Below are 12,209 nucleotides of genomic sequence, written 5' to 3' on the forward strand. Positions count from 1 at the left end.
GACACACTGACTTTGGTGGTTGTTGCTGTTAAATTGCTGATCTTACTTCAGATACTTGGACAAGGAACAAGGGCACTGCTATTGGTGTGGTTCTGGAGGAACTGGCAGTAGCTGCGTTAGATTATACAAAAGCTCTCTGCAATACTTACCTCCAACTTGGCATCAGCTTTTCTATTGCTACATCCCAAGTCCTGTTTCCAGCAGTAGTCGAATTCACAGGCAGGAGGTATGTAGATTTGTACAAAAAGATGATGTTCTACAACTTGTTTCAGCAGGACCAATTGCTCAGGGCTTTAACTCTCACTTCTGGTTGATGACTATTGAATGTGTTCAGCACGAGAAATACTCAACATTCACTAGCCCAAAACTAAACTGAGGAGGAATTTGGAGGAAACTTAATTGACTTAAAAAAACTCCTGAATTCAGTTTGCTTTCTTCCACATATAGAATCCTTGTCATCTATCTGACAGCTCCTACTGGGAAAAGTAGGACTATTATATGGTCTAAACAGGAAAATATCCTGATGTAACTATTGGAAGAAAAATGCTTGCCAAATAGTAAAAAAGGAAGCAATAGAAACACACTCTATAGGAAATGTAGAATATTACATTACACAGCGCACACAAGCTTGCTATGGATTGGACTTGGTGTTCAATTCACTCCATACCTGAGGGGTAACTTATACCTGCCTTGGAAAATGCTTGATATCAAACTTATATGTGTGTACTCATCCACCACATTTCCATTTATCCAGTGTAATTATGAGTTTCTTACTACATTCTAACAGTCTAATTTCTTAAATTCTTCATAGCTTTGATTTCAGTAACATTTTGTGGCATTAAGTTACTTATGTACATTGTGGGGAAAAACGAGACTCCGAAAGTAAATTCAGTATTAGGTGTTGCCTTTCCATGTCATAGACACTATTTACTACTCTGCATGTAAACAGGAGTGTCTGAATTGATTACGTCAACTACGTCTCATACTTCCATGGTATTTCCTCTGAATAAGTGATACTGTCATTCAGTACATCCCTATGAAACAGTAGGTATGAGAGTAAAACTGAACCAAACCAAATGTATTCCAGTAAGAGAGCAGTACCTCCAGTGGACTCATCATTTCTGGCATTTCACATTTCATTCCCATTCTTTCCAAATTGTAGTATTTTATTAGATTCCCAGCCTGGTTTGTGTTGGAAGGGCCCTTAAAGCTCATCCAGCTCCAACCCCTGCCACAGGCAGGGACCCCTTCCCCTGGAGCAGGTTGCTCCAAGCCCCTGTGTCCAACCTGGCCTTGAACACTGCCAGGGATGGGGCAGCCACAGCTTCTCTGGGCACCCTGTGCCAGCGCCTCAGCACCCTCACAGGGAAGAGCTTCTGCCTAAGAGCTCAGCTCAGTCTCCCCTCTGGCAGGTTCAAGCCATTCCCCTTGGCCTGTCCCTACAGGCCCTTGCCCAAAGCCCCTCTCCAGGTTTCCTGCAGCCCCTTTTAGGTATTGAAAGGCTGAATTGTTAAGGAAATAAACCCATGTTGTTAGATTTTGGTTTGTGTGCAGTAGATGTTTCCATTGTACTACACCCAATGACTTACAGTGACCTGGCTCATTTCTTTATTGACAGACGGGTCCCTTTCCTGACTGGATTAGAACATTTTCAACTCAACTACATGTAAATATGTTCTGGATTTTTTCTCTAACATGTGCTACCCTGAATTTCCTTGAAGGTCTTACCCTAGTCCTGCCCATTTAGGGAACTATAAACTCCTCAGTCTGAACAGTCACCGTCCTTCATTGAACTTCATTTCTTTTCTCAAATTACATTTTGTTGGCAAGTTTAAGGGCTCGTACTCATCAGGTACATTACTTGACCTGTGTATCACCACTTGAAAGCAGTTTAAAACACACAGGTGTAATACCCTCCGCATTCCACTCAGAAAATCACACTGTTTCCAATGAGATAGCAATGCAGAAGCACATTGCTGAGATGCTTCTAACCATTAACTCACTGATTTTCAGACATCTCTCTGTTTCTGATTCATTCCTTTTCACTTTTCAGGGGCTGACACTGCTTTGTCTCCAGTACTGGAAAGATTCAGGTCAAAACTGCCTGACATTTTGGAGTCAGTACCAGTCCAAGTGACCAGATGCAAGACTTGCTACCCTAGCCATGGTGCTATGGTGCTCACAGTAGAGATTAGGCATGCACTGCCATAAACTGCCAGTGGGAAAGGAAGAGTTCATGACAAGAGTGCAGTGTTCTCATATGTAGTTTCTAGATGTCTTTGACCTGAACTAGAGGCTATAACTAGCATTTAGTTCTTATTACCCAAAGAACAGCTGAAGGCCACCTTCCTTTGATTCTCTGTGAAGCAACCAAATGCAGCCCTCAGGGGTTTAATTCTGCAGGCACAGATACCGCTGTTTTCCAATGGCAAGCCTGCACAAGTGCAGTCAGTCATTCGTGTGCTACGCTCTGTGTGTTTATCTTGCTTTCTATTACTTCCTACAAGTCCACTTGACTTCACCCTTCCTTTGCAGGTCAGAAATGGTGAGATTCCAGCTTCCCTCAAGCAGCAGCCCCGAGCAGGAGGAGGGAGCAGCCTTACCAGATGGGAGATGCTGCCCGGCTGTTGAACCACAGGACCGGCGCTCGCCCACCGGCGGGGCTGGGGCTTCTGAGAACGGTACCAAACCCAGTACCCAAGCACTGTAGCCCCTCACTGATCTGTAGGACCCTCAGCAGAAAAACTAATATAGATACTAAACCCAGCAAAGCCACAAACCAGCCCTAATGAATCTTGAAATCCTAGACCTAAATAAACGGCAATATCACAACTTTCTAACTCTCAGTCCCTACATAATTTTATGTTCAATGAAAGATTGAAGGTATCGCTTAGGCCTACGATTTCAAAAACTGATTTTTTCATATGATTCACCTCACCAACACCTTTTTCTGGACTTAAAAGTATGAAATTTTCATTTCTTTGTAAATAAAGACTCAGAGCTGCAGCAAAACAACTTCCAGCAGAGCCATGTGCAGTTAATACTGTACAGTCACTCTTTGGAAACATGCTGGCTGCTTCAGTGACTCTGAAAAGGTACAACCTGTTTAGCACATGCAGCACTAACTGCTGCCATAAAACTGACACTTGTGCTGTCTCATGGGACTGCATGAGGCATCCTTTGAAGGCCTTCTGAAGTCACTGGGGTTGCCAAGGGCTCTCACCATCGATGACCTCAGCCAGGCCTTTGCAGAGCAGCCAGTTACAAGGGCTCTCAAAGAGACAGCAATCTGGGGGGGCTCATTTTACTGCTGTAACACTGAGACACATTTATGACAGCCATCATAGAAGGTAAACATCTTCTGCCTCCCATGCCCAGTAGACAGCAAATGCCAAGTGTGCTAAGTCTGCCTTACCTTCAGTGATTATTTTGGGGGGTTTTTGAGTATGTCTAGTTCAAAGAAGACAAAAGCACTTATCTGAGATCAGCTGTAAGTAACAGGGTATCTTTACTGCAGACTGCAGTGACAGAAACTTAAATGTTAGGTATTGCCTGGACCTGGCAAGCAGCTGCTTGGGAATGTGAAAAATGATGACATTTCAATACAATTAACACTGCAGCATGTTCTCCATATGGTTTGATTTGTAAAGTAAACCTGCTTTCACTAAGGCTTTTATCAAATCAGACACTTTGCCAGCTCAAAGGCAGTTGCCATGTCTACACTTACCCATATTTCAAGTACAAACAGCTTTTTAGCAAAAGCTTTTCAAAGAAATAAATTGTGGGTTTATAGATTTAAAACCATGAAAAACTGCTCCATCGGATAAAAAAGGATTAGTTGGGCAGAAAAGGAAAATAACTCAGAAAGGTGAACAAATAAAAGGATGCACAAACATCTGGGATAAACCCCAATACTCCAGGCAAATACATCCAGGTGCAGAATTAGTTATGGGCTTTTATATACATTTGAGTAAATATTTATGCCTTAGAGCAGAAAAGCAATTGCATCAGTGGAATAGGCCAAGTTATTCTGCATTAGCTAGTTTACAAATTAATGCCTGAATATCACAATAATAAAGTGTAAAATACTAGCATAGTAGAAGAATTTTAATGAAATACTGGTTTTATGTTAAAGGAGATGAATAAGAGGTTTTGCTTTTCCTTTCTGCTTTCCAGCCCTGCTAATCATAACCTAAGATCTCTTTCACAGAAGTCTCTTTTCCCTACACAGTCAGAGCAGAGGACATTCCTATGGAGGTGAAAGCATTACAAGAGTCTTTGATATCTTAGCATGAAGAACGCTTGAGATTCACAGGCCTTTTCTTCTGTTTCTAAAAGCCTAATCTGAGTGTCTGCTATGCCAGATGCTGCAATTCATTCACTGGATTAAACATACCAGTTGAAGCTCTTCAAGGAATCCATAGTACTGCGTGATCAGTTCTCACAGCACCCACAACGGTTGTAAACTGTGATTGTTGTCCCTTTGAAATCCTACAGCAAGAAAATAAGTGATGGTAGAAAAAGCTCATTGCTAATGTATCAAAGACTGAACGTAGAAGGTCTCTTTTTGTTGGTGGTTTGGCTGTGCACAGCCTTATGGCAAGCAAGCACTTGTAATAAGTTAGTTTATACAGTGTGAGGATTGCCATGTGAATACAGCCATTCATTCTGTAATTAAAAGAGCAACAAAGCATGCAATTGAGCTTTGTTCCTGCTTAGGCAATACATTAGTGAACCTATAGAGAACTCTATAACCTATAGAGTAGGCACATCAGATGCCACTGGAATGACAGTTGCATTAACAAACATAGGTACAATGTTAACCAAAGGGGGGAAACAACATTTTTCCTTTGGTGCTGGAAATAGAGCTGGGGAGGCTGAAGCAGGCCATGGGCTGGCAATGGGCAGCAAAGGGCTTCTGCAGAGCAGCAACCATTCACTGCCTCCTGGCACAGAGACCTGCAGCTCACGTACCACTTCCCACAGCAACAGCTTGCCAATGGTGTTTTAGCTTGGGCTGCAGGTGCTGTGCCCTTGAATGAGACAGAAAAACACGGACCCGAGAGTCTCTGCTGGGCACTCATCCCCTTGAGCCCACTGTTCCCATGCAGAAAGAACTATGTACACACAGCACTCGGAACGCTACCTGAGGTCAAATGTGGTTTGATATGTGAAGAAACAACAGCATTTGACTTGATAATTGTTAGAATTCATTAATCCTGTTGAATTAACTGACAGTGATTAAGTGTAAATAAGTCTAAAATGAAAAATCCTGTTGACAGTGGCTTAACCTGATGTCAGCTCAAAATGAATATTCAGAACAAAGGTGTGACCGGTGTTTTTCATGTGCTCAAGGTTTCAGAAGACTCCCAGTAAATTAAGCATCATAATAATCCTCTGAGTCCCAGTAAATCTCTTCTTGTGAAAAAAGGAGTTAAATGCAATAGCTTTTGTAAATTACAGCTAAACCAGTACTGAAATACTACTGTAATAGTACCTGTATAGTTACATGCATTGCAGATGGCTTGTTTATAACTTACTTAGCATGTGAGATAGAAAAAGATATAACTAACATTAGTTAGCTATAGGTCTAATATTGCATTTATATACTAAAACCACTGACCCTACAGAACAGTGAGGGAATCACAGAATGGTTAGGGCTGGAAAGGACCTTAAGATTGTGAATGACTTACAGAATATTTATACCAAATTCCTGCACTCTGAATAGGTGCTCAGCTGGTACAGTGACTAGGTAAAAATAACATCACACAGTACAGTGCTTTCTCATTCCTCTTGAAAGCATATATTCCATGGTCCACATGAACAGTAATTGCCATCCCTTACAGCACACTGATCGTTCACATTTATCTTATAACTGCTTAAAGAAGAGATATGAAGCAAAATAGCTACAAGTTACCTGCAAGAAAGTGCTAAATTATTCCAGGGTTTTAAAGCAATGCCCCTTACAGAGACTTCCCTGCCCCTTACCACAGATGCTGGAGGGCCCTGAGCTGTGCTTCACTGGGGTTTCTAACCTCTCATTTCTTTTTGTCTCTCTGTGTCTGGAGTTAAAGTGCCATAGCTGTGGCCCATTGGGATTGATGCGTGTTACTGGTTTCTTATGCAGAGGATCAGCTGTTCCGCGCTGTGGAGGGTCAGGCTGCCTCTGATGAGGAGGAGGAGGAGAAGTGGGCAGGAGACCAGCCTGCCCAGGTGGACCACATGAGGAAGATACTGGCCAAGCTCCCCTGCTGTGCCAGTGGGTAGGTTAACGCTTCCTGAGCCCTTTGCAAAGACTGTTTCATGACCTGAAGGTACGTGGCTTCAATACGAAGCAGGCCCCCTTGCCAATCCCAACCTAATCCAAGGCAGCACCAGCCAGGCTCAAAACTGTGATCCGGGCTGCGAAGAGTTTTGCAGGAAACCTGGCTTTTACAAACATAGACCTTCCTTGAGAGGTTCCCCTAACCTATTGGTTTGTTTTTAAAATGTCTGTACAGGTGTGATGAAAAGATGTGGAAAAAGCTAATGTCTTACTTGGAGACCACCAGCAGTGATGGCTGTGAAGCGGTGCCTGTGGAGCTCACAGAGAGGATCACACAGCTCACTGAACAGCTCCAGCTGAAAGGGCAGGAAGTGCAGCAACTGGAAACAAACATGGAAGAGGTAATAGGTGCCAAGCGGAGTGTGGAAGAGTTACTTATGTATCTCTAAGTAGCTGCATTTGTATACATGTGCATTTATATTGTGGCCATTGTGTTCTGTTGCTGATGTTCCTCACCGGGCCTTTAGCTCGTCAGCTCAAACATCTCACACTCCCCTGTAACACCCGTGTTTCATGTCTGGTTCCTACCTGGAACTCCATTTGTTTGGAGGATGAGAAGTACACCAGCCACTGTCAGACACAGGCTGTTCCGATAAAATAGCCAAGATACCCTACTAGTCCTATGTGATCTTAGTGTTTAAGTGTTGTACACCACAGCCACTGCTGAGCACAGATTTAAATGCTGGCAGTCCTTCTGTGAAACAAAAATAGGGCATCATCTGCACTGCTATGGCCTGCTTTGTCTTAAGGCTCAGTCAGCACTTGTTCAGTATCCCATGCCCCTTTGAAAGGAGCATGAGGATTTCAGTAGTTTCAGAAGGACTGTGTTAATCACTAAACTGTTTAAAGTAACAGTAAAATATTCAGCTTTGTTACTTGTTGCCATCCTTTGGCTCTTACCAGGATCTCGTATCGTTTGTCCCCATGACTAAATCAAATGAAATTACTTGTGAGCAAAAAGAATTAAAACCAGAATAAGATCACACTTGTGTCTTACACAATGTGCAGCATTCGATGACAGTTTATTCCTGCAATACTCCTTGGAGCGACACAAAGCTTCCTTCTGCACTGCTTAACATCACCCCACATAACAACTTACGGTTATTCTTCCTAACCACTTTCCTGTAGGTAGTGCCAGTTTTCTTCTCTCCCTTTTTTCTCCATCCCTTCTGCAGTATCCCATTGCCTGCTTTTTAATCTCTGCTGATGGATATTAGCTTCATGCACCTTGTTCAGAGAAGTACCATTATCAATAGATTAATACAAAACTCCAGGGATCTGTTGCTCTTGCTCTGAAGACAGGCAGGGAGGTGAATAAGCCACAGTGTCAACTCACTGCCACATGAAGGTAAAAGCAGTAGGATGAATCATTTTGAGCCTGTTGTTAGAAATTGATTCTTAAACCTTCTTATTTGTATCTTGTGTGCAGTTATAGTTTGGGATTCGTGATACTAGAAAACAGGCAGAGAAGCAGTAAGTAAATCCTTTCCAAAAGGTGAATGTGCCTGTAACCAACACAGAGCAAACTGGAAGACTGAGAAATGCTCTCTCTCATCTAACTTGCAAGTAAATACATTGGCTTAATAAATAGCCACCAAGAACCCTTCCCCTGATGACCTGACAAACTACCTTATCCATTGCTCTGTGTGTTTCTGTTTGGAACTGTTCAATGTTGACAGTTGGGCAAATGACAACAAACCTAACAAGTACCAGCCCCAGCAGGCAAGTGAAGGGCAACACTCTCAAATACTAAATAATACCTGCTTCAGTCTAAGAACTGTAAAATCAGGGCTGAAAGAGTTCCAAGATCTGCCATGTCAGCAGAGCTCTGCTTTCCAGTACCAGAGCAGTTAAAAATGGTTCTCACTGAAGGCAAGTGCTGAAGGTGTCAGGACCTGGGGATAACGGATGGAGCAAACAGGAGCGACCCGCTGCCAAGTGCAGTGCTGAAATGACATGCCAATTACTTTCTATGACAGCCTGCATGCAAACTGCCAGCTTCATTACAAACACAGGTAGTTTATGACCTGCCATCCAGAGTCAAATATCACACACTGACCCGCAAGCAGCAGTTGTTTAGAGAAAAGCAGTGAGAAACGGTACAGATGGTTTTCTTCTTGGTATTGTGCACCTGGTTCCCAATACTAGGGACAGATGCATCTTGAACTGGATCATGCCTGGAGCATCATGGTTAATGGCCGGTCTTGGAGCTACTCACCATGAATTTACCTTTCTTTTCTCCAAAGCTAGCAATGCGTTTAGTATCTTGGGGCAAGGACTCCCACACACTAGCTAAAAAGGAACAGGTTTTGAGGATTTGATTTTGTTAGCTTTAAATCTGCTGCCTGATCATCCACTGTCACCTCAGTTTTGTACTTGGCAATCAGCAAATTACCTTTCCCTCCTCATTTTATAGACTTTAATTGTGAGAAATGCTGTCTTAGTTACAACCCTTCCTAGCCTTCCTCAGCTCTCTTAGTACAGAAACCATTCCGTATTGCTATTATTCTGCTTTATTGTTCCATGTACTTTTCAAGCTCTATTACCCTTGTTGAACTAGAAGAACTGAAAGATGCTTAGTATTGAAATGCAAGCCCTCCATGGCAATAAGCATAGTCTCTGTTTTGTGCCTAGTTCCTTCCCCCACCGCTCCTAGCAGGTATGTTCTGACCTCTGCTGACCGCTGAGCTACGTTCAGGAGGTGACAGCTCTTCCACATCGCCCTCTGAGTGGCAGTCATCATTGCTGCATGAATACAACTTTGTGGACCCTTCCTGCATGCATGACTTTGCATTATTGATGCTGAATTTCACCTGATCATTTACTGTCCATTGCTATGCAATATCATGAGCTCCTGCTGTCATTCCTCTCAGGCAGATTTAGTTTTGATTACCCCCAAAAACTGTACTGAGAGCAAACTTAAAACCTTCAACATTCACTCTTTAAAGATCATTTCTGAGTGGGCTGAAAGCTCAGGGGAGCTCCCTGTGAGACCCCCAGGACTGTCTGCCTGCCCTGTGCACCCTTCAGTCCTGGTCTGTCATGCTGTGCTCTGCCCCAGCTTGTGACCTGCTGGGAGACCTCATAGCAGCCTTCCAGTATCTGAAGGGGGCCTATAGGGATGCTGGAGAGGGACTCTTCATTAGGGACTGCAGTGACAGGACAAGGGGTAATGGGTTAAAACTTAAACAGGGGAAGTTTAGATTGGATATAAGGAGGAAATTCTTTCCTGTTAGGGTGGTGAGGCACTGGAATGGGTTGCCCAGGGAGGTTGTGAATGCTCCATCCCTGGCAGTGTTCAAGGCCAGGTTGGACAAAGCCTTGGGTGCCATGGTTTAGTGTGAGGTGTCCCTGCCCATGGCAGGGGGGTTGGAACTGGATCATCTTAAGGTCCTTTCCATCCCTCACTATTCTGTGATTCTGAGACCCTGGTGGGATCAGTGTTAGGGTTTTTTGAGTCTCTGGTGATGAATCCTGTGAAAAGCTTCCTGCAGATTCAAAATACATTCTATCAATCAACGAAATTAACACTATTCACATTGATTGATAGATCCTTTCAAGGATTCTTCACGATGCTCATCTCTGTGTTCACCAAGCCCCTCCACCATTACGGTTCCTACCAATGTGCCTGGCAGAATTACTGAGACTCTCAGGGATTTGCTGTTCCTCAGATCATCTCTGCAGCCTCTCTTGAAAACTGGTGCTCTGTTTGCCATCCTCCAGGCCTTTGAGGGTGAAACTAGTTAAAAGCCCAACACAGTTCACCCTTCTGTTACCCTTTTTTTCCCATTTTGAGAGTGTTTTTCAGGTTCATTGCTTGTTAAAGTGGCTCCTAATATGTGTTTTATGTGGAAAACACAACAGGATAATTTTCTCTTACATGCCTTAAGGATATTCATTTTTCAGTGTCCTGAATGTATTTGGACACACTGCTCCAGAGCTCAGGTTTTCCCCATGGCACTCTGCCCCTTTTATAGGAGGGCTGGATAGCAGCTGCTGCCTTCTCGAAACTGGTGTTTGGCAAGGTGGTGTTTCCATCTTACAAACAAGGCATGGATCCAAACCCTGGTTTTGATGAAGCGCCTTGACAGAGCTAAGAACAAATCCCACTCCTCTGAGTCCTATGACTTAGCCACTGATGTCCCTCCTCAGTCTTTCACTTTTAAAAACAGCTTATGCTTCCCCTGCATCATTATCTTATTGCCAGTGTCAAGGTAACCAGAGGTGCTAGATGTAACCTAGCTAGGGAAATCAATTTGGGAGACTGATTTAATGGCACACCGAGCTGCTGTCTTCAAGCACAATAAGATGACAGGAGATGCATACCCATGTGTATAAATGAAAAGAAGGCATTGGGAAACTAGCATCCTTACTGGTAACAAGGTGGCTGTCAAGGTGTAACTGCTGTGGAAAGCACTTTACTCACTATAGCACAGGAAATACAGGCCAAAAGGGCTTTGTAGGAGCAGTCAAACTCAAGCAGAAGAAGAGACAGCAGCAGCAACAAATGGGTCCAAGCCCCACTGTGGCTGAGCACAGTGCCTGTGCTGTCTGTACAGACTGAGCAGCGGGCCATGGCAGCAGGGAGCTGGGAGAGCTCCAGAGCAGGCACTGAACGGGGGCAGTGGTGCTTCCATTCACAGCTGTATGTGTGAATAGAGACCGGGTGTGCAGGAACAGCCCCTGGGCAAGGACAGGGACCACAGTCTTCCAGCAAGAGCAGGGACTCCGTATGCCTCATTCCAGGAATGTGGCTCTGCTGACATGGGCAAAGCAGCAGCTAACAGCGGCAGATGAGGGCTGGCAAGGTGCAGGCCTAGGACAGATGGACACTCATAGGAATTTCCATGAGCATCTGTCTTATTGCATAGCGGGAAAGTCTGTTTCACACTTAAAAATCATGTCCTTTTTATTTCTCTGTTATTTATCAGACACTGCTTCAGCTGTGTGGGGGACAGAGCTCCACGCGTGTAGTGCCTGCCTATGTCAGGTGGTATTAACAGCGCAGAGGCAATCTGCAGTGTAATAAAGGAAAGCACATCTCATTCATTGCAAGCCTCCCCCAGCCTCTGGAGTATTTGCTGTGTGTCAGTGGGAGCGCTGCCACAGCACTGTAACAAAGCTGGCTCTCCACGCAGGAAAATGTTCCTCTGTTCCTCCAGAAGCAGGGTTCAGGCAGGGCAGCTGAAATCACTGCTTGGCAGACGGACCAGACGCAGTGATCCAAACTTGTGGAGCTGTTGTGCAGCACAGGGAGCAGGAGTGCCTCACAGGGAACAGCTCACAGTGCTGACTGAACAGCCCAATTCCCTATTAGCACTGACAGGACCTAAACTGACCTCGCTGTGGATCAGGGACTGTTCTCTGTTTTCACTCTGACACCTGTGTTTTAGGGAATTAAAGTTCCTTCCCACCATTCATTAGGATAGAAGTTTCCACGGGAAAAAAACCCTATTACATAGTGTGCGTATTAGGGCTTTTTGAGTTCAACTCTCTCCTTAGTCCTTTCTAAAGCTGCAGCGAAGATAAAACAGGACAACAAAAAGGGATAACAGAGCCAGCAAACTTGGCATGCACCCTGCGTGATTTTGTTACTTGGTGTAATGTTAATAGATCTATGTAGATTGTGTTTGCCACCACAAACTGCAAGGCATAGTAACACTTCAGAATGATGGGCACAGTGTGACTGAGAAATGGGGTCCTTTTAGTCATAAACCTGAAAACTGTCAGTGCTCCCAAAGGTCCAGAATTAACATTTAAGTGCCATATTTTCCAGGGAAATCTGGCTCTTTTTAGTGGCTTGGTCACATACCTGCCACAGGCCTGGGTTTGTGACAAAGAGATGGAGGTCTGTAAGTGGTGTGGCAGCTTGGATTTTGCACTG

The 12,209-nt window shown here is 44.1% G+C and overlaps 2 protein-coding genes across 5 annotated transcripts in view; one reads left to right on the forward strand and one right to left on the reverse strand.

The window, feature by feature from the left end:
• HDAC11 (histone deacetylase 11) overlaps positions 1 to 12,209 on the reverse strand; it is a 656,323-nt gene that overhangs the window by 629,927 nt on the left and 14,187 nt on the right. The gene's annotated exons all lie outside the window — the stretch shown is intronic.
• Positions 1 to 12,209, forward strand: part of EFCC1 (EF-hand and coiled-coil domain containing 1) — a 51,283-nt gene that overhangs the window by 34,027 nt on the left and 5,047 nt on the right. For 3 of the 4 annotated variants that reach the window (XM_061357826.1, XM_061357828.1, XM_061357829.1), the window contains exons 3-5: positions 2,536 to 2,693; positions 6,128 to 6,263; positions 6,501 to 6,666. In XM_061357826.1, the coding sequence (XP_061213810.1) occupies positions 2,536 to 2,693; positions 6,128 to 6,263; positions 6,501 to 6,666 (460 nt within the window). The remainder of the gene's footprint in view (positions 1 to 2,535; positions 2,694 to 6,127; positions 6,264 to 6,500; positions 6,667 to 12,209) is intronic. The other variant, XM_061357827.1, reaches the window with a different exon arrangement.

The sequence above is a fragment of the Neopsephotus bourkii genome, unplaced genomic scaffold, assembly GCF_033783945.1.
Source record: "Neopsephotus bourkii isolate Nb327-2 ecotype Australia unplaced genomic scaffold, CSIRO-AGI_Nbou_v1 NB_923, whole genome shotgun sequence".
Taxonomy (NCBI): domain Eukaryota; kingdom Metazoa; phylum Chordata; class Aves; order Psittaciformes; family Psittacidae; genus Neopsephotus; species Neopsephotus bourkii.